The 27,276-nt window shown below is 35.3% G+C and overlaps 1 protein-coding gene across 1 annotated transcript; it reads left to right on the top strand.

Moving 5' to 3' along the window:
- MNS1 (meiosis specific nuclear structural 1) lies at positions 1-26,918 on the top strand. Its single transcript, XM_054565680.1, is given in 12 exon segments — positions 1-21; positions 23-163; positions 563-680; positions 981-1,255; positions 9,207-9,334; positions 17,195-17,297; positions 20,302-20,531; positions 21,099-21,315; positions 21,438-21,545; positions 24,359-24,616; positions 25,824-25,949; positions 26,826-26,918. Coding segments are annotated over 12 exon segments (1,818 nt in total).
- Positions 26,919-27,276: the final 358 nt, after the last annotated feature.

The raw sequence follows: 27,276 nt of genomic DNA on the forward strand, positions 1-27,276 counted from the left end.
ATGGGAGGCCGTGCCTTGGTAAGAGTCGTGGGCGCCACGAAGGCCGTTGCTGGGAAACCACATAAACACCAGAGAGCACAGCCTTTCGTTTTGTTTGCTCGTTTGCTGTAGGGGGTTGTGGCCCCCCTGGAGCAGCAGACGGGTATTTCCATCCACCAAAATGGTGAGCGACTGTGGCAGGGGTTGGGGGATTTGGGAGGGCAGGTCTCGAAACTACTTATTTATTGATTAATTGATTGAATTGTAGTTTCGATCTAGCCTGCTTCAAAAAAAAAAAAAAAAAAAAAAAATTTGAAATGCTCCACCTGAGAATTAGCGGGAAAGTTGCATTGGCTTTCAGAGGCCTCAGGTGCAATTACTTAAAGCTACTCCGCGATAGCTTCCCGCTCTTCTTGCATTTTCCCCACACTATTAGATCTCTCAGTAAAAATCTTATTTCTCAAATTTCAGGAATTTTAAGAAAAGATTAAGAACCTTTGAACAAATGAATGAGTTGAAATTTAAGTCCAGGAGAGAATGAATGAATAATTAGCAGTGGGTTGATCTGTTAACTCTATATAAGGAAAACCTGATGGGCATCGGACAGCACTTTATGGCCAAGCTTAGGGACGGGGACATGATGGGGACTGGGGAGGAGGTGGAAGTGGCAGGGGGAGAGAGGAGAAATTCCCTGCGCAATGGTAAAGACCTGGGTGTGTGTGTAGAGCTCAACTGCCTATCTTTGAATTCTAGTACAGCTATTTACTAGCTGAAGAACCTTGTAAAGTTACTTTTACTTTTGCCTCCTCATACGATAGGGAATAATAATAGTTCCTACTTCGTTGATATATCAGTATATTTACCTACCACGTTTACATTGCAATTGGTATATTTCTCTGAATTTAGGAAGGAAGCCAAAGGCCCTTCCTAACTTTATCACTGTTAAGTATCTTTGTATCATTTGTCCCTGAGGCTTCCATAAGGGTGTTTATAAAACTTAGATTTTGGAACACCAAAACATGCATACTTTTATTTTTTATTTTTTGCATTGCAGGCTTCCAAAAGGAGAACGTCGAACTTCAGTGAAAGGCACCAGAAATTAGTAGATATAAACTACAGACAAAAATTGCATGTTGAGGCACTAAAAAAGATAGGGAATCAAATCAAGGACCAAATGGTGCGGAATGAAAATGAGGACCGTGCTGAGCACAAGAGACTCCTCCGATTATTACAGAATGAACAATTTGAGTTAGATATGGAAGAGGCCATTCAAAAGGTAAGTTTTACTATTTATTCTTAACATGGGTCCCCCTCCCCCCTTTATTTTTCCTTGGAAATGATGCAAGCTAACTGCTCATGCTGGGACTGAGTAGATAGACAACAGCATTAGACAAAAGATATCTCACTGTAAGTCAGCCCAGCATAGTGGTTAAGAGCTGGGTTTTTGGTGTGTCATTGTGTCTTTGAATTCTATTATTGCTGTATAAATTGTGGATGTGAAATTCTAGATTATGTGTCTTTGAATTCTATTATTGCTGTATAAGTTGTGGATGAGGTGCTTTTACTTTTTATGCCTCATTATTAAATGAAAATAATAACAGTACCTCCTCCACATGATTGTTCTATAGTTAATGAGTTAATACATGCAAAGCCCTTGGGATAGTGCCAAGACTAGAGTTAGCACAGGTTTGATTTCATAAATATGAAATCCAAAATTACTAACACCCAGTTTTGTTCACATATGTACAATTTTGTTGCCTTCTATAAAATTCTGAAGACAAAAATGTAATACCTTTTGAATTTATTGAGATTAAACATATGTATTATTAAGTAGTAGAAAATGAACACTTATGTATTAGGTATACACTTACTTGTATTTTTTATATTTGAAATACTGCCTTGAAGAATTCAAGTACAATTTATATGTATATAATCCTAAAATATGGAGATAATTTTTCAGTGGAAATTTCTAAATATTTAAAGGGATAGGGATGGTAGAAAAAGGGAAACTGATCAGAAATGAGTTCTTATAAATGTGAAAAGGGTGTTCTGATATTTCAGTATTTTTGCATGCCTGTTTTAAGTTCACCACATTGTAGGACATCGTGGAAAGTGGCAAAAGAAAGTTTTAAAAGTAATAGCCATCTCTCTGAGTTACAAATTCCAGAAACTTAGACATGATTTTTTAGTCCTGAGCAAGATTGCTGGGTTTAGATTTTTTCTTATTTTTTTAATTTTTATTTGTCTTTAAAGATAATCCCAGATACCCTATCAACTATTCTCTGCATACTTCAGTATACATATTATAAAACAGATATCTTACATAATGCTGCTATCTCACCCAATAGAATTATCAGTAACTTCCAGGTATCATTTAATACCATTTCATAAGCAAATTTTGTGATTGTGTCAGAAATCTACTTTTTCAGTTGGTTTGTTTTAACTGGGGTCTAAACAAGGTTCACACAGTATAATAAGTTACGTCTCTTAGGTCCCACTTAATCTAAGACATCCCTTTGATCATCCTTAATTTTTTTAATATCGTGTTTCTAGCTTGATAGCTAGGCTGAATTTATCTGCTTACTTCCTCATTGGTTTCTTTAATTTGTTCTCCTATGTCTTACATTTCCTCTAAATAGAAGTTAGCTTTAAAGGCACGATTAGATTTGTGTACAACTTTCTGGCAATTACTCAAAACAGTGCTCTCCTTGACAGTGTATCACATCTGCAGGCACATGAGGACTTTCAGTGATGCTAATGTTGATCAGTGGGTTTAGTGAGACAGCCTGGTTCCTCCACTATAATGATCTCCATCAAACTTTCATCTGTAGTTCACCAATGAATCTTTTCCTTCATTAAGGGTTGCAAAACACTGATTTCTAATTTTGTTATTCCTTCCATATTTAGCTGAAATTCCTCTGTAAAGACCTTTCCCACATCAGTTAGGGTTATTTGATGCCCTAAAATACAATTCTTACTGGAAAGGGAGGTAGTTAATTTTCAGAGTAAAGAATTGGTGCCCTAGTCACTTCCATTTGTGTCTGCCTATGTTGTTGTGGTTTTTTTTATTTTGTTTTCTTTAGTTTTTGAGTTTCTCTTTTTAAAAATATCTTTATGAATTTATGGGTCTTTATAATTACATTTAATATTAATTGAATTTTTTCTGATGCTCAAATTGTCCCATCTTTGGCCAGTGGATACCCTTTTATTGCTTCTGTGTCCTTTTGACAAGACTCCCTTAATCTGTGATGGTATCCTTGCTTTCTGTTAGAACAAAATGTTCCAGGCTAGTGATGGTTAATTTTATGTGTCAACTAGACTAGGCCATGGGGTAACCAGATATTTGGTCTAACACTATCCTGAGTGTTTTTAGATGAGATTAACATTTAAACCGGCAAAATGAATAAAGCAGATTGCTCTCCCAAATGTGGTGGACCGCATCCAATGAGTTGAATGCCTGAATAGATCAAAAAGGTTAGGAGGAAACTCCTCCTTCTTCACTGCCTTCCAACTGGGAGTGGCATCTGCTTTATTCTTACCTTCACACTTGAACAGAAACATCAGTTCTTCCTGAGTCTCAAGCCTGCCAGCCTTCAGCTAGGAACTACACTATCAGTTTCCTTGGTTCTCAGTCCTTCAGGCTTAGACTGGAACTAAACCATTGGCTCTCCTGAGACTCCACCTTTTCATCCCACCCTGCAGATCTTGTGACTTCCCTGCCTTCATAATCACTTAGACCAACTCCTTATCATATTTGTTCTGTTTCTCTGGAAAGTCCTGACTAATACAAGGCAGCTTATCTTGTAAATTTCTTGCTTCACACCTGGAATTGGCTATCGTCCCAGGGAGTTGTATTATAACTTAGTGGAGATAATATTTAGAAACAATTTGAGTGCTACATGTGCTTATTATTCTTGATTTATCATTGATTCCAGGTCTTTTAGTGGACAGAACTTGGAAATATGCGTATTTTTAACTTTATTTTGAGATAAATTTAGATTTATGGAAGAGTTGCAAAAATATTATAAAGGATTTCTGTATATCCTTCATCTGAATTCCCTTTATGGTAACATCTTACATAATTGTAGAACAATTATTAAAGTGAGGAAATTAGCCTTGGTATATTACCAGTAACTAAATTACAGGATTTATTCAGATTTTAAATACTGATTTATATTAGTTTTTCCATTAATTTTTTTTCTGTTCCAATATCACAAATTACATTTAGTTTCCATGTCTCTCTAGTCTGCTCCACTCTATGAGAGTTCTTCACTTTTTCCTGTCTTTCATATCTTGACAATTAAAGACTATTTTTCATTTGTTATGTTTTCTTTTTTAATTTAACCTTTATTGTATTTTTTCGTTACTATTTAGTCCCCTATGCCACCCTCTCCCCAGCAATCACCACACCGTTGTCCGTGTCCATAAGTCCTTTCCCTCTTTGCTCAGTCCCTCCACCCTCTCACTTTCCTTTACCCGCTGTCAGCCTGCTCTCCATCTAGGAGTCTGTCCCCATTTTCCTTGTTAGTTCAGTTTGTTCATTAGATTCCAACTCATGTTGTTGCGTAAGTTATTCCTTTTAATTGCTGAATGGTATAAGTAGTATCCCAGTATGCGGATTTACCCCCGTTTATCCATTCACAAATTGAAGGAAGTCTGAGTTATTTTCAGCTTTTGGCAATTATGAATAAAGCTGCTACAAACTTTGATTACAAACATTTGTATGAACACAAAATTTCTTTTCACTTGAATAGGAATCTGGGAGTAGCATGGTTGGGTCATATGGTAGGAATATATTTCATTTTATGAGTCTGCCAAACTGGTTTCCAAAACCACTGCACCATTTTACATTTCCCCAAGTAATGTGTTAGAGTTCCAGTTGCTTTGCTGTTGCTTTTTGTTAATTTCAACTTTTATTGGGATAATTGTATATTCATATGTAGTTGTAAAAAAAATACCACAGGAGAGCCTTTGTTCTTTTCCCAGTGGTACACCTTGCAAAACTAAAGTACAATATCATAAACAAGATATCAACAATGATGCCATCCACCAGTCTTGTTCAGCTTTCCCCAGTTTTAGCTGAGCTCACGCTTGTACGTGTGCATGTGTATTTAGTTCTATACATTTGGTCACACATGTAAGTTTGCATATCCAGCACCACAGGCAAGATACAGGCATTCCATGTCCACAAGGATCCCTCATTTTGATCTTTTATAAGCAAACCCATCTGTTTGTTCCCCACATCTACCTCATCTCTCACTTTGGTAATCACTAATATGTTCTCCATTTCTATAATGTTTGTTGTCATTTTGAGAGTGTTATATATACAACTCAACAATAAAAAGAAAAAAAAATTTTAATGGGCAAAGGATTTCAATAGCCATTTCTCCAAAGAAGATGCACAAATTAGCAAGCAGCACAAAAAAAAAAAAATGCTCAACATCATTAGTAATTAGGGAGATGTAAACAAAACCACAATTAGACACCACTTTAGGCCTATCATGATTATTTTTAATTGATTTCAGAGAGGGAGAGACAGACAAACATCAACTTGTTCCAATACTTATTTATGCATTTAATAGTTGATTCTTGTATGTGCCCTGACCAGGGATCGAACCACAACCTGGGCATATGGCGACGATGCTCTAACCAACTGAGCTACCCAGCCAGGGCAATTATTCTAATTTTAAAAAAGAAAATGTTGGCCAAGATATAGAGAACTTGAAATTCCTGCCCATTGCTGACAGAAGTCTAAAATAGTGTAGTGATTGTGGAAAACACTTTGGTAGTTTCTCAAAAAGTTAAATGTAGTTACTATATTACCCAGCAGTTCCACTCAAAGTATATACCCAAGATAATTGAAAACATGTCCATACAAAAACTTTCACATGAATGTTCATAACTGCATTATTCATGATAACCAACAAGTGGAAACAATCCCAATGCCCATGAGTTGATAAACAACAGTTATTATATATATGCAATGAAATACTATACAGCTATAAAAAGGAAATACATTACTAAAATTTACTGCAGCATGTATTAACTTTGAAAACATTATGCTACACATTATGCTTTCATTCAACTAAGTGAAAGAAGCCAAACACAAAAGGCCACATATTGTATGATTTCATTTAAATGAAACACCTAGAATAGACAAATCCATAGAGATAGTAAGGTTAGTGTTTGCCAGAGGATGAGGGCTATGGTGGACCCTGGTGAGTGGCTGCTGACAGTTACGGGTTTTTTGTTGGGGGATGATAGAAACATTTCAAGACACTAAAAACTATGTCCACACAAAAACCCACACATGGATGTCATGGATGTTTATAGCAGCTTTATTCATAATTGCCAAAACTTGGAAGCTAGCAAGATGTCTTTCAGAAGGTGAATTGATAAATAACCCAGACAATACAATATTATTCAGTGCCTATAAAACGTGAGATATCAAGCTATGAAAAGACATGGAGGAACCTTAAATGTATTTTATTAAGTGAAAGAAGCCAATCTGAAAAGCCTACATATTGTATGATCCCAACTGTCTGACATTCTAGAAAAGGTGCAAAACTATGGAGACAGCGAAAAGATCAGTGGTTGTCAGGAATTTCAGGGAGGACGAGATGAATAGGCAGAGCACAGAGGAATTTTAGGGCAGTGAAACTAGTCTGTACGACACCATAATGGTGGGTAGATGTCATTATACATTTGTCAAAACCCATTGAATGGTTAATACCAAGAGTGAACCCTACTGTACACTATGGATGCTGTAAACTATGGATGTAGGTTGATTGTAACAAGTGTACCACCTTGGTGCAAGATGTTGATAGGGAGGGAGACCGTGCATGTGTGGAGGCAGAGAGTATATGGGGACTCTGTTCTTTCTGCTGAATTTTGCTATGAACCCGAAACTCCTAAAATAGTCTGTTTTTTAAAAAAAAATTCTGGAACTAGATAGTGGTGATGGTTGCACAATATTGTGAACATACTAAAGGACCACGAAGTTGTAAATTGTGGATTTCATGCTATGTGAGTATCTCACTGTTAAAATGAAGAACATGGTCCAAGAAATTATATAAATGGGATCAAACATTACAGTCCCTGTAACTTTTTGGGACTGGGTTTTTTTTTTCTTCTACTCAGCCTAATTCCTATAGATTCATCTAGGTTGTTGCTTATGTCAATATTCCATTCCTTTTTGTTGCTGAGTAGTATTCCATGGTACAGGATGTACCACGGTTCGTTTGACCATTCACCTGTTGAGTGAGGGGTGTCTGGTATTTCCAGCATTGGCTCTTTTAGGTAAATCTGCTGTAAACATTTGGGAACAGGTTTTTAAATAAATATGTTTTCATTTGACTGGGATAAATGCTTAGGAGTACAATTGTTGAATTGTATAGTAATGGCATATTATAACAAACTACCAAACTGTTTTTCAGAGTGGCTGTATCATATCACATCCCCACACAACAATGTGTGTGAGTAATGGAATTTCTCACCAGCATTTGGTTTTACCACTCTTTTATTTTAGCCATTCTGATAGGGATGTAGTGATATATCATTGTAGTTTTAACTTGCATTTCCTGGTGGCTCATGATGTTCAAAGTCTATTCATGTGCATATTCTTCCCTTAATACAGAATTTAATCAAACTTCTAGATCTCTCTACCATTTTATAGGAAGTACAAAAGGAAAACAGATTAAATAATATCCTCAAGATGCAATAAGTGAAATTCAGAAATGGGACATTCTGTGGGAGATAGGTTCTTATTTCCACAACAAATCAATGGCTTGAAAGGAAAAAGTGTACATGTGGGGCAACTGAAGCAGAATAAGAGACTTAAAAGAAATAATAACTAGGTGCAATATGTGGACCTTATTTGGATTTTGATTAGAACAAACTAAGAAAAAAAGCATCTTTGATACAACTGAGGAAACCTGAATATGGACAAGGTATTAGACCTTAATAAGGAATTATTTTATTGTTAATTTATTTAGACATGTTAATGGCATAGTCGTTATATAGGAAGAAATTCTTATTAGGTAGCGATCAATACTCAATTATATACATGGTAATGACATATCTAGGATTTGTTTTAAAATACACTAGAGCCCTGGCCAGGTGGCTCAGTTGGTTCGAATGTTGTCCTGTAAACCTAAAGGTTGCGGGTTCGATTCTCAGTCAAGGCACATGACTGGGTTGCAGTTTCAGTCCCTGGTCGGGGCATGTACAGAAGGCAACCAGCTGATTTTTCTCTTTCACATTGATGTGCCTCTCTCTCTCTCTTCCTGTCTCCCTCTCTAAAATCAGTAAATATATCCTTGGGTAAGGATTAAAAATAATTTTTATAATAATAAAATACTCTAGGAAAAAAACAAAGGAAAAAGTAAGTGTAGAATGGAAGAGTAGGGAAAAAAAAGTAACAAAATACTGATAATCATTGAAGATGAATGATGGCTACCTGAAGGTGTATTTTATTTTATTTCATTTTTTTACTATTAGTGATGTTTGAAATTTTCCATGATAAACTATTTGGAAAAGTATTTATTTGTATAATAGTTTGTATTTTATATTTTAAATGTTTTTTTTACTTTATATTTTTATTGTTTTTCAACTATGGTTGTCCCATTTTCCCCCCATTATTCTCCCCTGCCCTACCCACTCCCCGCGTCCCACATTCAATCCTCCCCTCCCCCTTTTCCCCCGTGTCTTTGTCACCGGGTCCTTTATACATGTTCCTTGACTTGACCCTTCCCCTTCTTTCCTCCATTATCCCCCTCCCCGACTCTGGTCACTGTCAGTTTGTTCTTTATTTCCATGTGTCTCTTTTGCTCGCTTGTTTGTTTTGTTGATTACGTTCCACTAATACGTGAGATCATGTGGCATTTGTCTTTCACTGCCTGGCTCAGTTTTGCTATCCATGTTGTTGCAAAGGATAGGAGTCCCTTCTTTCTTTCTGCTGCATAATATTCCATTGTGTAAATGTACCACAGTTTTTTGATCCACCCATTTACGGATGGGCACTTAGGCTGTTTCCAGCACTTGGCTACTGTAAATAACGCTGCTATGAACATTGGGGTGCACAGGTTCTTTTGAATTGGTGTTAGCATAAATAATTGATTGTTGCTCCGAAGGCACTTGCAGTTTTCTGATATGAACAAATTCAACCTTGATGAAAAAAATCTGATTCGGGAAGATAAACAACTAAAGTTATATGTTTTTATACTCAGGCAGAAGAAAACAAAAGATTGAGGGAACTCCAGCTTGAACAAGAAGAAAAATTGGCTATGGAACTGGCAAAACTAAAACACGAAAGTCTAAAGGATGAAAAGATGAGGCAGCAAGTAAGAGAAAACAGGTATATTGGTTTATATAAATTTCATTTATTTAGTTTTTATCTTCAAACTTTTATGTAATGCTTAGTACCTGGGAGTGAAATTTCTTTCTTTATATCATTGTACTTAGTTAATTTTGCCTCGAAATACTTACTGCTTTATATTCTATATATATTCACTTGAGAAAAGAAGTTGTATTCCTGGAAGTAAAGTGTTAATATTTAAGGTGAAAGAAATCAATTCCCTCTGCTCTTTTCTCTAAACAGAATGTTTAAAATGACCTCAAAAAAAAAAATAGACTCATGGAAACATACTCTTAAGAGAAACCTTAAGTGATGCCTCAATTAATTTTTATGCTCCTATGTAAACTTCTCAAAGTATTTCTGGAAGGTGACTGGTCAGCTGTGGTCCACACATCCAGTGGCTGTGACAGGAATTTTCTTTTTCATTCAGCCCTAACTTTGAACAATCTTTTTTCTCCTGTTGTCTCAAAATTAATTTCCCTGTAACTTCTGTGTGCTTATCTCAGTTTTGCTATCAGATGGAAAAAAAAATTTGTTCTTCTTTAGGACATCCTTTCATGTTTATGAATCCACTAAACGTTCTCTTCTGTAAGTTAAATATCCCTCATTCCTTTATTTGCTCACCATCCAGGTTCTCTTCTGTAGGTCTAATTCGGATTATTGGTGTTCCTCAGCAAAATATTGTTGCCCCAATTTCTTTCCTTATATCATCGCACTTACTCCTGGGTATTGCTTAGTACCCCTAATAGTAGGACTGTTAACCATATTGATCTAAAAAATGTTTTCTTATCATTGCCTAAGATTGAGTTACTTTTTAGGGGCAGCCATGTCACCCTTTTCATTAAAACTCAGGACTAACTAAATGCCCAGCTACTACTTAACAAATATATAGTTGAATAGATTGGAAATTGACTTTGATAGTTGTTGCATTTTATCTTAGCAGGGTTTCTGTAAAATAGGATAGGACCCATGGATGAGTTTTAGGAGTTTTGAACCTCATCAAATTATATTTATATGACCCTTGCTGGTGTGGCTCAGTTGGTTGGAGCATCACCCCATACACCAAAAAGTTGGGGGTTTGATTCCCGATCAAGGCACATACCTAAGTTTAGGTTTCCATCCCCTGTCAGGGTGCATATGGGAGGCAAGCAATCAGTGTTCCTGCCTCACATCGATGTTTTTCTCTCTCTCTTTCTCCCTTCCTTGCTCTCTAAAATCAATAAACATTTTTTTTAAATCATATGTTTGGCAAATAAACCCATGTGTATTTTTGTGTGTCCCCAACTTTTAAATTCTGTAAGGGATTATTACCTTAAAAACATGATAGAATTCTTGTTAATGTCTTTGTATTGTTCTAGTCTCAAACTGTCTTTTAGGACCTTAATTCTCCAATCATTGTTAGCTATCACTCATGGTTTTTTTATCATCAGACATGTCTTTGTCTAATTCACTGATCTAAGATTTAAATAGAAGAGCTTTCCACTTCTAGCAGTTGTACACTAGGTGATGCAGATAAATTCTCCCTCTGAGAATAGACTATCTGGAGAAAGTATAGAAGAACTAGGAGAGGAAAGAACTAGGAGAGGAAAGAAACCAGAATGGTAAGCCTGGAGCTTGTAATCTGCTGATTCCAAAAATATGAGTGAGAATTAAGTGAAGCAGAGCTTGGCAAACAAGCAGATGCCCAGGTGTTTGACATCATTCTGCAAGTTACACGCTTCAGATTTGTGCACTTTTGTGTATGTTTTACTTCAATAATACAGAATTTAATTAGATTTCATTAGATTGAAACAGATAAAGAGATAGTGTTAGCAGGTTAGTGGAAAGTATCCAGGATAAAGCACAGAGAAACAAAAGGATAGAAAAATACACTGGAGAACTTAAAAGAGATATGATGGAAATTTCTAACAGGTGTATAATTTTAGTCCTGGTGTGAGACGTGAAAGAAGATGATGCAGAGCAGTATTTGAAGAGGTTCTGGCAAAGAATTTCCAAAAATGATGGAAGACATAAAGCCATAGATTAAAATGCAATAAATAATAAAAACTACACCTATACCCATCATAGTCAAACTTTTGAAATCCAACAGTAGAAAAAAATCATAAAAATAACAAAAGTAGCCACACAAAGACTATTACCTTTAAAGGAGCAGCAATAAAAAGTATGACTTCATTTTTAGCACCAAGAGTGAAAATGAGAATACAGTAGATTTAAAGGACTGAAAGAAAATAATAGCCCATCTAAAATTATATAGATTGTGGAAATTTTCTTCAAATTTAAGGCAAAAGTAATTCAGTTGTGCACTCTTTCAAATAGAGTATGCTGCCTCTCAGCAATGCAAAACTGCTAGGAATGTCTTATTTTGTGCATAAACCATGGTAAATTTTTGACTGACATGCAGAAATGGATCAATTTCTTGAGTGTGTTCACCCAATTGCAAGTCTATGGAAATGTTTGCTGTGGTACTCAAAGTCACTTATATTAATATTAGGCTGTTTACACTTAAACTAAATTAGTTTTTTAAATGAAGGGTAAATTTTTAAAATCACTGAAATTTATTATTTAAATAATTGCATTCAGAAGTCATCATACTTTTGTTATTTGATTTTGAACACATGATTCTTTTTATCTGAGAAAATATATAAAACAATTTAATTTTATCATTGCTTTTAACTGGAGTTGGGAAACTCACTGCCTGTTTTTAGAAATCCTATGTTGAGTACAAATTAATAAATAATTATAATTAATAACAAATTATCATTTACAATAATATATAATTAAAACCTATTAATTGTATAACTATAATTAATTATAAATTATATAGTTTATTGTATAAATATATAAAATATAATTTTATTTTATAATTTATATAATTATAATTACTGCATTATTAGCACCACTATATTTATTACATAGTAAACAAATATATTTATGAAAGCAGAAAAACACTTCATATATAATTTGTATTTAACTTAAGCAAAAACAAGCTCAAAGCAGAGACAGAGAGTCTTCCCTTCTTAAATATACAACCTGTTCCTTGCTGACGCCCATACAATTATAGTCCAGATTAATAATCAAGGTCTTGATTATGAAAACTAAATATGTGATATGGATAAAAATAACATTTTCAGGTAAACAAAAACTGAATTGATTACCAATAGCCACATTGAAGGAAATACTAGCAGTTCTTTGGGTAAAAGAATGGAAATGGTCCCAATATTAATTTCAGAGCTTCAGCAAGGTAAACAAGTAGTAAATTTGGATAATTTGAGTGTGTAAATCATTTATTATATCTTTTAGGATTTAATATATGTAAAGAGTTAAAAGATAATAAATTACAACAAAAGCGAGATAGGAAGTAAATATTGTACATGGAGTTGAAGTGGTCAAGAATCTTTTAAAAATAAAATTTCACCTTTTGAAAAAAGGAGAGGGGGTTTGAGGGGCTGGAATAAAATCTGAAGGAATTAAGCAAAATAAAAAAAACCACTCAGACAAAACTTTAAAAATTTTTAAAAGCTAGAGTTGACATACAATATTAATATTAGTTTCAGGTGTACAGCATGGTGATTAGATATTTATATACCTTAGGAAGTGATCACCCTGATAAGTCTAGTATCCATCTGTCACCATACATAGTTATTACAATATCATTTGTTATATTCCCTGTGCTGTACTTTGTATCTCTGTGGCTACTTATAACTGGCAATTCATATTTCTTTATCCCTTCACCTTTTTTATCAATCTCCTCAACCATCCCCCGCAATCTGGCAACTATGAGTTTGTTCTCTATATCTGAGTTTGTTTCTGTTTTGTTCATTTATATATTTTGTTTTGTAGATTCCACATATAAGTGGTATTAGTCTTTCTCTGTCTGACTTATTTCAGTTTTGTGGCCAAGTGATACATCATTGTATATATGCACCACATGTTCTTTATCCATTTTTCTGTCAATGGACACCTAGGTTGCTTTCATATCTTAGCTATTGTAAATAATGCTGAAATAAACACAGGCATGCATATATCTTTTCAAACTAGTGTTTTTGATTTCTTTGGATAAGTACCCAGACATGGAATTGGTAGGTGATATGGTAGTTCTGCTTTTAAACTTTTTCAGGAACTTCCATATTGTTTTCCATGGTGGCTGCACCAATTTATAATCCTGCCAACAGTGCATAGGTTTCCCTTTTTTTCACCTCCTTGCCAATAGCTGTTTGTTCATTTATTGATGACAGTCGTTCTGACAGGCGTGAGGTGATTTCGCCGTGTTTTTAATTTTCATTTCCCTGATGATTTGTGATGTTGAGCATCTTTTTATATGTCTGTTGGCCATATGTATGTCTTCTTCAGAGAAATGTCAGTTCAGGTTCTGTGCCCATTTTTAATCAGATTATTTGGCGGGGGGCGGGGTTTGTTTTTTTCTTTTTTCGTTTTTGACATTAAGTTGTATGAGTTCCTTAAATATTTTGGATTTTAACTGCTTATTGGATGTATCATTGGTGAATATCATCTCCCATTCAGTAGATTGTCTTTTTATTTTGTTGATGGTTCTCTTTGCTGTGTAAGAACTTTTTAGTTGATGTCTCATTTATTTTTCTTTTGTTTCCTTTACCCAAGGAGACATATCCAAAAAAATATTGCCATATTGCTGAGTGGTGTTAAAAACTTTACTGCCTATATTTTCTTCTAGCAATTTTATAGGTTTGGGTCTTACATATAAGCTTTTAGGATATTTTGAGGTTTTTTCTTCTCTGTGGTATAAGAAAGTAATCCAGTTTCATTTTTTTTCACATGTATCTTTCCAGTTTTCAGCACTGTGTTGAATAGACCGTCTTTACCCCATTGTGTATTCTTGCCTCCTAGTCATAGATTAGTTCACCACATAAACATGGGTTTGTTCCAGGGCTCTCTATTCTGTTCCACTAATCTATGTGTCTGTTTTTAGGCCAGCACCATGCTATTTTGTTTACTATGGCCTTGTAATATAGTTCGATTTCAAGTAGCATACCTTCAGCATTGTTCTTCTTTCTCAATATTGCTTTAGCTGTTCAGTGTTTTTTGTAGTTTCATATAAATTTCAGGATTAATTTGTTTTAGTTCTGTGGAAAATGCCATTGGTATTTTGATAGGGATTGCATTGAATCTGTAGATTGCTTTCGGCAGTATGGACATTTTAATGTTAATTCTTCCTATCCATGAACACAGTATATCCTTACCCTTATTTGTGTCTTTCTCAATTTCTTTCTTCAGTGTCTTATAGTTTCCCGAGTACAGATATTTTACCTCCTTGGGTAAATTTATTCCTAGGTATTTTTTATTTTTTATACAATTGAAATGGGATTGTTTTCTTAATTTCTCATTCTGAAAGTTTGTTACTGGTATATAAAAATGCAAAGGATTTCTGAATATTAATTTTGTATCCTGCTTTACGGAATTCATTTATTAGTTCTAATAGTTTTGGGGGTTTTTTTTTGGTGTAGTCTTCAGGATTCTCTATAGTATCACATTATCTGCAAATAATGATAGTTTTACTTACTCCTGTCCAGTTTTGATGACTTCATTTTACTTCTTGTCTGATTGCTGTGGCTGAGCCTTCCAAAACTATGTTGAATAAAAGGGGTGAAAGTGGATATCCTTGTCTCTGATGTTAAAGAAAAAGCCATTAGCTTTTCATGGTTGAGTATGATATTGGCTGTGGGTTTGACATACATGGTCTTTATTACGTTGAGGTATGTTTGCTCTGTCCCTACTTTGCTGAGTTTTTTTTTTTTTAATCATAATGGATGTTGGGTTTTGTCAAGTGCTTTTTCTACATCTATTGATATGATCATATGATTTTTATCCTTCATTTTGTATAGGTAATGTATCAGGGTAATTGACTTGCTGATATTGAGCCAACTCGCATTGTAGGGATAAATCCCACTTGATCATGGTGTATGATCCTTTAAATGTATTGAAGAATTCTGTTTGCTATTATTTTGTCAAGTTTTTTTTGCATCTATGTTCATCAGGGATATTGGCCTATAATTTTCTCTTTTGGTAGTGTCTTTGATTTTGACTCAGGGCAATACTGGCCTTGTAAAATGAGTTGGGAGCCTTCTCTCCTATTATATTTTTGGAATAATTTCAGAAGGAATGGGTGTTTGATCTTCTTTGAATATTTGGTAAAATTCACCTGTGAAGACATCTAGTCTAGGGCATTTGTTTGTAGGGAGTTCTTTTTGATTACTGATTTGATTTCATTTATAGTTATTTGTCTATTCAGATTTTCTGTTTCTTCCTGATTCAGTCTTGGAAGATTGTATGTTTCTAGGAATTTATCCATTTCTTCCAGGTTGTCCAATTTGTTGGCATATAATTTTCATATAATCATTTGTATTTCTGTGGTGTCAGCTGTTACTTTCCTCTTTCATTTTTGATTTTATTTATTTGGGCCCTCTTTTTTTCTTGATGAGTCTGACTAAAAGTTTATTAATTTTATATATGCTTTCAAAGAGCCAGCTCTTGGCTTCATTGACCTTTTCTATTGTTTTTTTTTTTTTTTAACTCTGCTTTGTTTATTTCCATTCCGTTCTTTATCATTTCCTTCCTTCTACTCACTTTGGGCTATGTTTGCTTTAGGTGTAAGGTTAGATTGTTTATTTGACATTTTATAGTTCCTTTAGGTGTAAGGTTAGATTGTTTATTAGATATTTTTCTTGTTTCTTGAGGTAGGCCTGTATTGCTATGAATTTCCCTATGAAACTGCTTTGGCTATCGATTTTTGGGACATTTTGTTTTCATTTTTATTTGTTTCAAGGTACCTTTTGATTTCTTCCTTGATCTTCTTGTTAACCCATGCATTGTTTAGTAGCATGTTATTTAGCCTCCACATTTGTTTTTCAGTTTTTTTTTCTTGTAATTGATTTCTAGTTTCATACCATTGTGATTGGAGAAGATTCTTGATATCATTTCAGTATTCTGAAATTTATTGAGATTTGCTTTATGGACTTGCTTCCAGTAAGGTCAAGTTCAGCTGTCACTTTTGACCACTTTGGGGCCACCTGGTAGGACCTACAAAGTAATCTGTGATTGGTTGCTTCTTGTGCTGTGCTTGAGTGAGAGGCTATGCTGTGAACCGAGCCTGGCTGCCACGGGTTCTGAGCTGGAACACTGTGGTGGAACACTGAGCTGGAACACTGAGCTGGAACACCAGGATGTGAGCAGAGGTCAGCTGCCATTCATGCCAGGCTCGTGGCCGTTTTACTGAAGCTCTGTTCCAAGCCAAGGCTGTCTGCCTCTTACACCAGGCTTGAGGCTGCCCGATGGGACTTATAATGCAAGTTGAGGCGGGTCACTGCTTGTTCCTGGCCTGGAGCTGAATAGCAAGAGGTTGAGGGCACACTGAGGCCAACTGTTGCTTTTGGGAGGTTCGTGGAACTTTGAGAGATTTATGAAAGTCTGCAGCATGAGCAGAGGCAGGGTGCTTGTGTAGAAAAGACAATGGAAGAGGTTCAAGTTGGGTGTTCGAGTTGGGCGAGGTAGGGTTTCAGGGAATCACCGGACTGGACAAATGGAGAGCTCAGCTGGCTGGGTGGGAGGGGTGCTCAACTAAGAACCAACGGCACCTTGCTCTGGCTGGGCGGCTCAGCGGGTTGGAGCATCATCCCATAAACCAAAAGGTTGGAGGTTACAGTGTCCCATTTCACATGCATTCTGATTTTACTTTGGATGAAGAGAGAAAGGGGCATTTTTTCAAATACTTAAATAATGTAAATATGTTTTACACATTTAGAAAAAAATCTTTTAAATTTCAGATATAGACTATTTTCATAGTAATGGCCTTCAAATTTAAATTTCTGTCTTTTTTTTTTTAAACAGTATTGAGCTCAGAGAATTGGAGAAGAAATTAAAAGCAGCTTACATGAATAAAGAAAGGGCAGCTCAGATTGCTGAAAAGGATGCCATTAAATATGAACAAATGGTAATCATGTTTCTGCTCATTATGCTTTCTGTATTTTTAGGTTCATTTAGAAAACCAAAAGTAGTCCAATCTTTTGAAAATTGTTACATACTATAAAGAATTTACAGTGCTAGATTTCTCAAATACTTCAAACTTTTCAGATCCTTAAAGTATAGGGAATTATTTAATATTGAGCCTTGCTTAATGTAATATTAGAGCCTTTCAGAGACATAGAGGATTAGGTTGCTGCTTAGAATGAAAGGCTGTATTCAGTAACTCCCAGCATTCTTTATGGTCTCTAACCAATTATTCTTTGACAAACCAATACAGTACACATTGTTAGCATGATTAATATATTTTAATGTTTTTAATTTTTCATTTTTTAAATGTTCTAAAAAATAAACTATTTTATAATTTTATGTAAACTTTTGTTTTATAAACAGCAACCTCTTATCATGTTTCCTTCTATTTTTCTCTTTTTCTAACTCCTGACAAACTGCCAAGGTCAGGGCAAGAGTTACTATGGGGCAAAGGAATTTCAGACACAATCACCAATATAAATTAATTTGAATTAATGTTTAAAAGCAGGTGCATGTCATACCTTGAGCACTCATTGTCATGAAGAAAGGTTAGACATAGATGAAAAGGTCTGATTCAGTATTACACGGCCTTACAGTCCCCTTCTCTCGTTGCTTTAGAATGTTGTACAGCACTTTGTTGGCAAGAGTCCCCTCTCTCCTAGATCCCTTTCAAAAGATGTTATACGACTATTAAAGAGAAAGATGCAGAGGTAAATTTTCTCGCTTTTAATGTTGGACCATATATATTTTAGGTTAAAAGGAAAAAAATTTGCAGAAAAATCAAGTTGGAGAATAATATATATCACAGACCATTTAAAAAACCTGCCCATGTACATATGAGGATATCCACATGTGTATGTATATTAACACTATGTGTTGTATGTAATGATACACACATGTACTCATACACACATACAATTAGAGGGTGATATCAAAATATTTAACTGGTACAGTTCAGTATAGGCATCAAATAAGAATAGATGCTGACCATAGAGATACATGTGCCTATGTGTGTGCGTTAATGTAGATAAAACCTGGAGGGTTAAGAGCATGCTGTTAGCAGTGATGCATAGGAGAGGGTAGGATTTCATTTCCTAAGCCATATAGTTTTATTCTACCATTTCAAAAATAAAGTAGAATGTAAACAATATACTATTTGACCAGGAGTTTGCAGTTTTATCAAGGCAATTGTAGACATTTTCTCTGAATCATGGGACAATTGCTATATTCTTAATAAAACTCATCCACAAAAATGAAAGTCAAGTACTCCTAGGACTTGACTAGGTATCAGTCTATCTAGGTGCTAGTTTTGGTTTGGTCTTTCTAAGCCCTCTTTTTCTTAACTGTGAAAGGAGAATGCTGTCTATATAAGTGTATGGTAATCTGTAATACATGTTTTGATCATTTTATATTTTTTCTAAAGAATGTAGAACAATGTGCTAAGAAAAAGAAGCAAAGAAAGAATTTTGATTAAGTAATATTAACAGGGTGCACGTTAAATACGACAGATCAGGAATGGCATTTAGTAGCATTCATATTTTGATCTGTTTGTCCTTTTATGTTTGATGCTGCTAACCATCAAAACATTTGGGCTGTGACCATGATAGTAAAGGGCAATTTTTAAAATTGCCCCGATATATATTTAACTTAAAAATTATTTTGTTTAACTTAAAAAATAAGGGGTTGAACCCATTCAAGAAGCAATAATATCTCTAAGTCAGAAGGAGTGGTCATGTATGAGTGAAGTAAAAGCTGCAGAGAACAGACACAGCGACATACGTAATTCTCGCAAGTTAAAATGGTTAAAAGGGCCTTTAATAAGTGAGAAAAGCGGAGACTCACAAGGCCAGTGGCAGGGAAGTTTAGGCTGGGAGTAACTTAAGACTTACTCAGAGCTATAAATAGCAGACCTGTATGAAAAAAGATAGTACAGGCAGACATACCTCATTTTATTGCACTTGGCTTCCTGATGCTCCACAAATACACTGTTTTTTACAAGTTGGAAACAAGACCCTACACCATCTAAAACAGAAATCACAGCCTGCTATAGGGCGATACTCACTTTACTGTGGTGGTCTGGACCGAACCCGCAGTATCTACAAGGTGTGCCTGTACCATCCTTACTCTAAATGGCGGCTGATACATGTCAACGCAAGAAACATCCAAACCTGTAGAGAATTTTTATAAGAGTTTATTGGAGCCAAACAGATTATGCTAGGGAGCAAGAACACAAATGCTCCAGAGAATAATTTTTGCAGCTTCTTTTATTTATTCAGTGAATATTAGGAAGATTACATGGAGGTGGGAGAAAGCAAAGGAGGGTTGGATTACAGAGCAGTAAATGAGATTGTGTGCTCTGTTGAGGGTGGCTACTGCTTTATTTCCAAGGTGTGTTAACCTAGATGCACAGAAACAATGGACAGAGCTTACTTTAAGGCAAAGATAAACCTTTTACTGAAAAGCTATAGGCCTGGGGCATGACCAGCTACTAGGACCTGCCCAGGTAGGAATCTATGATCCTGTGAAATTATTCTCCATATACCCCCTTTTTTCTCATCCACATACATAATAAAGTTAAATTGTGAAAATGGCCACTATTAAATAGAAGAAAAAAATAGAAGAGAAAGATGACCACTGCTTTGGCAGTTAACAGAGTAATTAATAGAATACTTCTAATGTGACCTGTTTTTCAAATGTGGAGTTATTAATCATCCTTATTATGTATTGCCCCAAGAGAGCTACTTGAAGAAACAGGAAGGCCTCTTTACACTTTGACTCACATTCAAATCCTTCAGGTGACAGTGACTTACCTTCACTTTTTACTTACACAGATGGACATATTTTATGTGACAGGCTTTATGATATTCAATTACATCTGTTTAAAACATTCCATCACACTCTGCTCAGATTTGAAAATGGAAAGGTGAATTTTGTTTTAAAAACAGAAACGTGATGCTGAAATAGCCCAAACCATGATGGAAGAACACGAGAGAGCAACGAAGGAAGAGAGTGCTGCGGAAGACAGACGAAACAAAGTAAAAGCACAGTACTATCATGACTTAGAGAAACAACTTGAAGAGCAAGAGAAAAAAAAGCAGGAAGCCTATGAGCAGTTGCTGAAAGAGAAACTCATGATTGATGAAATTGTTAGGAAAATCTATGAAGAAGATCAACTGTAAGTTAATCCCAACCTTGTCAATGCCTAAACATTTACATTAATCTAAGGCTTATTTTGAAGGGGTAAAGCACCTAAACAGGACCTAGCACACAGTCAGTCCTCACTAATGTAATCACATAAACAGAGACCAACTCATATTTTTGTCTCTTAGCATAATAGTTAATAAATGCTTTTTAAGTGAGAATGACTAAACCTTTGTTTTTGTTGAATATGCTCATGTTGTATGTCAGAGGACTTGTTTTCTGATGAATTTCCTTGGTAGATAGCTGAAGTGTAGAGTGCTATGAGGCAGACGGTAACAGACTGTAGCCTTTCTTAAATGGGATACATTAAACTTCACTAACAGGTCAGAGAAGAAGTATAGTAAGTAGTATTTTACTCAGAAAAAACTCATACCTGTAATATATTTGGTGGCACATAACAGATACTCAAAATGTTTTGTTTCATGAATGGATGAACAAACTATACATGTTTCCAACATTATTGACTGAAGGAAATGACACACATTCTTCGATATTTTATTATTCCTGTTACTATAAAACTGCATTCCCTATTGCATTTTAGAGAAAGACAACAGAAGTTAGAAAAAATGAATGCAACTCGAAGGTATATAGAAGAGTTTCAGAAAGAGCAGGCTCTCTGGAGAAAAAAGAAACGTGAGGAAATGGAAGAAGAAAACAGAAAAATCATAGAGTTTGCCAACTTGCAGCAACAAAGAGAAGAAGATCGGATGGCAAAAATCCAAGAAAATGAAGAAAAAAGGCTACAGCTTCAGAATATGGTATTAAAATTACCACTTCAACAACACTGGAAAAATTCTGATTTTTTTTTTTTTTTTTTATGATTTGGTTCCTATAATGTCTGAGTGGTTTTTTATTCTCTTTTTTCTTTTTTAATTAATAGCTGACTCAGAAATTGGAAGAAATGCTACAGCAACGTGAAGATTTGGAACAAGTGCGACAAGAATTATACGAGGAAGAACAAGCTGAAATACATATGAGGAAACTAAAAGTAAGTTTTGGAAATTGAAAGAATGGTTAACATAGCGAATAATATCATTTAGAGATGAAACGGTAGAAAGATTGAAACCCAGCAATATTGATAATCACTTTATATTTAAATGGTAATGAACACTACAATTAAAAGAAATTTTCAGGCTTGATAAAAAAGCTAGACCAGAGCAGCAGTTCGCAAACTTCTTAAGATGTACAAGACAAGGAAACAAAGAACAAACTGACAGTGATGGGGGGTGGGGGGGAGGAAAGCCGGGAAAGAAGGGGAAGGTCCAGTGAGGGAAAGCGTAGAAAGGACCCACAGTAACAGTCACAGGGTGGGGGACCGCCAGGGAGGAGGGGGTTGGCCGAGGCAGGGGAGAGCAATGGGAAAAATTGGGGCAACTGTTAATTGAATAACAATAAAAAAAAGGCATGATGCAACTGTGTCGTCCATAAGAAACACAATTTAAATATGAAGACATATATATATTTTAAAAACAAAAGGATGGAGAAAGATACACCATGCAGACATTAATCAAAAGCAGGTTGAAGATCAAGATGATAATAGGGTGATTCATCTGGAGGATATAATAGTTGTAAATGTGTATGAACCTAAACAAAGCTTCAAACCACATAAAGCAGAACTGGCAAAAACCAAAAGGAGAAATAGACAAATCCATAATTATAATGGAAGATTTCAATACCCCTTCTCATTAATACAGTCATACCTCAGTACTTACTGGCTTCAGAACTTGTCAAACCCTGTTTTCATAGCATTTTGATGAGAAAAAAATGTTTCAGCACTTGGCGCTTGCTCAGGACTCATTGCACTTGCTAAAACTTGCATGGGTCACAATGCTGCCCCCCGAGAAAATGCTTCATCACTCATCGCTTGCTCGTGCTCGTTGGTTTCGGCACTCACCACGAGTTCCCGAATGCGTTAAGGATGAGTACCATGGTACCACTGTATATAGAATAAGTAATCAGAAAACCACAGGGATGTAGTGTTGAAAAACATCATCAACAAACTTGACCTCAAGTTAAGATGATATGCCGATTTTCTAATTGGGTAGTTTGTTCATTTACTGTAAAATTTTAAGAGTTCTTTATGTATCCTAGATACTAGTTGTTGTCAGGGATGTGGTTTACAAATATTTTCTCCTCATCTATAGCTTGCCTTTTCATTCTCCTAACGGTCTTTCTCTGAGCAAATGTTTTTGATTTCTATGAAGTCCAATTTATCAGTTTCTGTTTTTATTGGATCGAGCTTTTGGTATTATTTCTAAGAAGTCTTTGCCTAGATCCTGAATAATTATTTCCCTAAAAGTTGTTGACTTTTGCATTTCTAAATCTGTGATCCATTTTCAGTTAATATTTTGTATGTGGTATGAGACTTAGGTCAAGGTCCAGTTTTTGCCTTTGGATGTCCAGTTGCAGCCTTACAATAGCCAAGTTACGGAAATAACCCTGAAGTGTCCATCAATGGATAAATGGATAAAGAAAATAGTATACCCAAAGGAAAACAAGATTGCCCTTTTGGAAGCTACTTTTAGTGAGCAGATAAGGCATACACATACGCAATAAAATTAGATGGAAAAATTAAATGGTGTAAGAGCCCAAAAAGAGAGAGGAATATGAATTAGTGATTAGAAAAGACTTTATGGAGGAGGCAGGGTTTGAAAAGGGGATTAGACAGTGATATGTGAAGAAAAAGAGGTTGAATATGCAATGTAATGATCGAAGTGGCTATAGTTGATACTGCAGATTGGCTCCCTCAAAACCCATTCCTACTGCTTTTTGAAAACATTTGTGTACTTTATTATAAATACTATAAAGTTAAAACATTTTTCTTTTAGCTAGAATTCTTCATATGACCTAGGTCGTCTCCAGCAGTTATCTCCTCCCCTCTCAGGGTATGAAGGTGCAAGGGAGCAAAATGGGAGAGCAGCCAGGCTAGGGAGAGCTGGTCACTGGGGTAGCTTTGGTAGAGTTACTGCCTTGGGATTTGAACACTGAAATGTCAGCTTGGTTCCCTGGACCTCTGAGTCCTGTATGCTAGCTGATGGCCTGTGGTAAATCCCTTACACTTTATATTATCTGTAAGTAAGAACCCTATCATTAAGACAGTATTTTCAATGCCTTGAGGATGCTGGACTACGTGGAGCTTATATAAGAATTGGGGCAAAGTTGGTTAGATTAGAGAAGGACTTAAAATTTACATCAGTCCTAACTGAATAGATAGATGATAAAATAAAAGCAGTAAAATATTAGTAGAATCCAGGTATTAGGTATGTGGGTGATAACTATTAAATTCTTTATATATTTTTGGTTATGTTTGAAATTTTTCATAATAAAAGGTTGGGAAAATTGAAATTTGTAGGAAAGGACTTTAACTGTTCAAAGTAAATTTGAATTTTCCTGAAAAACTTCTGATTGTCATTGCTAGGTTATTGTTCTGAAAAATATTTATCAATGACCTGAACAATAGTTTCATGCAAGATTCTAGAATGATTCATAGTTGGTACAAATTTCACAGAATACAGATTTAATAAACTTCGGTGAGCCAAAGGAGTTTTAATATCAGCCCTTTTCAAAGTAGTTATGTGTTAATATGAGTACAGAGACAAGATGGTAAATATATACAAGTGAAAATGCAAAAACTAACAGGAGGCAATTCATAAGGAACATGTCCTTTATCCAGTTTACACTAGTTATCCAACTAGATTGCAGTGCTCTATGCTTTTAAACCAAACTATGCCACCGTCTCTTTATAAATCTGCTTTAAAGAAACAGTTACTGAGTTAACTTCTACATGTAATTTGTTTTTAGGAAGAAGCAGAAGAGAAATTGAGAAAGCAAAAAGAGTTGAAGCAAAATTTTATAGAACAAATGGCCTTGAAGGAACTAGTATTACAGGCTGCAAAAGAGGAAGAGGAGATCTTTAGAAAAGCTATGTTAGCTAAACTTGCTGAGGATGACCGAATAGAATTAATGAATGCTCAGAAACAAAGAATGAAGCAACTGGAGCACAGGAGGGCTGTGGAAAAACTTATTGAAGAGCGCCGCAAACAGTTCCTTGCAGACAAAGTAAGGAAAAGTGGTTTTTTTTGTAGTTATGTTTGGGGTTTGTGTTTTTTTTTTTGCCATTATCATTTAACAGCAGTCAGTTCATGTATTCATCCACTAAACAGTTACCTGAGAACATTTACGTGCCAGATGATGTTAGATATTAATCACATACATAATTTTTTCTTTCTGGTTTCCATGACTTTGATGAGTGATCTGAAAAAATAGTGACCCTAGGAAACTAGCTTTTTCAAAGAAAAGCTTTGCATTAATACTACTTTAACTAAAATAATTCTTGGCAGGAATTCCTTACTATTTCAATGGTCTCCTTTTTACCATCCCTCCCTGTAAAACAGGATTTTTTGGATGCCTTTCCTTAAGAGTTCTTTTAAGCCTTAAAACTTTTTAAAGCTAGTTGTCTCTTTTGTATCACACGGCACAGAATTTTGGTTGAGTATTCAGAACTCGTTCCTGAAGTATTCCTCCTAGAAAACTCTTGCTGCTACTCTTGGGCTTCACACAGGCTTTTAAAAATTTAATATATGGAAATACACGGTTCGACAGAAGTAACGCCTGCTTGAGTGTGGTTGGTAGGGTACGTGCATGTCTCACACAAGATGGACAGCAATTTGAACATTGCACTTAAAATGTCATATGGTGTGCCTGACTGTGATATTGTTATGTTACAGAATTACATGCTTATGCTTTTGAACTAAAAGATTTTGTAATAAAAAAGGGATGTTATTTGTGCCAGACCCTATATTTTTTTAGCTACCTCTATTCTGTTGTACCCACTTTGTCTTACACTCTGAGCTGCCATTTAGCACTGCCAAATGGTAAGTATTCAATAAATATTTGTTTAATTAATTAGGAAATCACTTCTTTAAACATTTTTTCCTTTGTAATGATATTGTCCTGAAAATATGTACTTGCCTTCCTAAAATCCCAGTCATAACACCGGGGGTGGGGGGGTAGGGGGGTGGGGCAAAAATAGGTTTACAGTTGTGAGTACATGAAACAAAGAGTTTATTCTTGTATTATTCCTTACTGTATTTTCCATATGAACTGTAAATCAACTTTTGCCTTAACATGTACATCATCTAGAATCTTTTGAAGTTAGTATCAGTAAAGAGTTCATCAATTTTATCTAATTCACTACAAAAATAGTTTTGACAACTTCTTAAGATTAATGTATTCTGTGACAATAAAATTTTCTTTACATTTCCAGCAACATGAACTGGAAGAATGGCAGTTGCAGCAAAGACGGCAGGGATGCATTAATGCGATTATTGAAGAAGAAAGACTGAAACTTCTTAAAGAACATGCTACAAAATTACTAGGATATCTCCCTAAAGTAAGTGAGATTTAACTCCAAGTCTAAGTGTCAAGACCTCTACTAGTGGAGAAAAAAACACGGTGTTAGGGTTACACAGGTCCTGGGTTTCGCTCACTTCTTGCTGTTACCAAGCAGCAGTGGGATTTTGGCCAGTCACTGAACATCTCCAAAATGAGAGTTAGTCTGGGCACATTTTTAGAATTGTGAGCTAGATTTATTGACTTGCAGGTTTTGATAATTCTTTTCTCCCCTTCTGGTGTATGTGCTCAAAAACTAAACTACCATAAAGCACTTATCCTATTTTGAACATCAATGTTGCTTATGTACAGAAAATCTTGTAACACCAGGAACAGATACATGCTTGAACTGAGTCTCTGACAGATCTGCTCTACAATAGGAGGTTGTGTTGTAGCTGGGTTCTAGATCGCCTCAGTTTTTCTTAATGGTTCATGTTTTACTGTGTTTTCCTGTTACCATTTATCCCCTCCCCGCCCATACCCTCTTCCACCTCCACTCCCCTGCTCTGTCCCCACACTGGCAATCATCACACTGTTGTCTGTGCCCACAAGTTCCTTTTTGTTTTTGCTTAATTCCTCCACTACCTTCTCAGAGCTGTCAGCCTGCTCTCTGTGAGTCTGTATCTTATTTTGCTTATTAGTTCAGTTTGCTCATTAAATTCCACATATGAGTGAAATCATACGGTATTTGTCTTTCTCTGACTGGCTTATTTCACTTAGCATAATGTTCTCCAGGTCCATCCATGCTGTTGCAAAGGGTAAAATTTTATTTTGGAAATAACTTTATAAATTTCATGTCTATATATTTGCTAGCTGTATAAGCATTCAGGGAAATATTCTGGCATTCAAAGTAACCCATAAAATATTTTTCTTGTAGGGCATATTCAAAAAAGAGGATGATATTGAAATGCTTGGTGAAGAGTTTAGGAAAGCGTATCAGAAAAGAAGTGAAATTTGTGAAGAAAAGTGATATCAAGATTTGGTAAAACCTGGATTCTTTTGTATGTTACCACTAGATGTCAGTGTAACTTTTTTTTTTAGTGATAGTACAAATCTATTGTCTATTTGAATTTTCTAAAACATCTGTTATCATTTGTAAATGGTTCTCTATAAGAAAACATTTTTCTTATAAAAATTAAAATTACTGAATAATTTAACTGCAAAATTAATTGCTTTTGGTCAAATTGTTTCGTACTAAAATTTGAAGATCTGAGTTCTACACAGAACTCAGCAATATATATATGGCTATATACATATATACATATGTATATCAAACCTAGGAGATTAACTTTCCCACACTCCTACTGTTCAGAGCTTTTTCAGCATCC

The sequence above is a fragment of the Pteronotus mesoamericanus genome, unplaced genomic scaffold, assembly GCF_021234165.1.
Source record: "Pteronotus mesoamericanus isolate MK-2021 breed Mesoamerican mustached bat unplaced genomic scaffold, CSHL_Meso_final contig_164, whole genome shotgun sequence".
Taxonomy (NCBI): domain Eukaryota; kingdom Metazoa; phylum Chordata; class Mammalia; order Chiroptera; family Mormoopidae; genus Pteronotus; species Pteronotus mesoamericanus.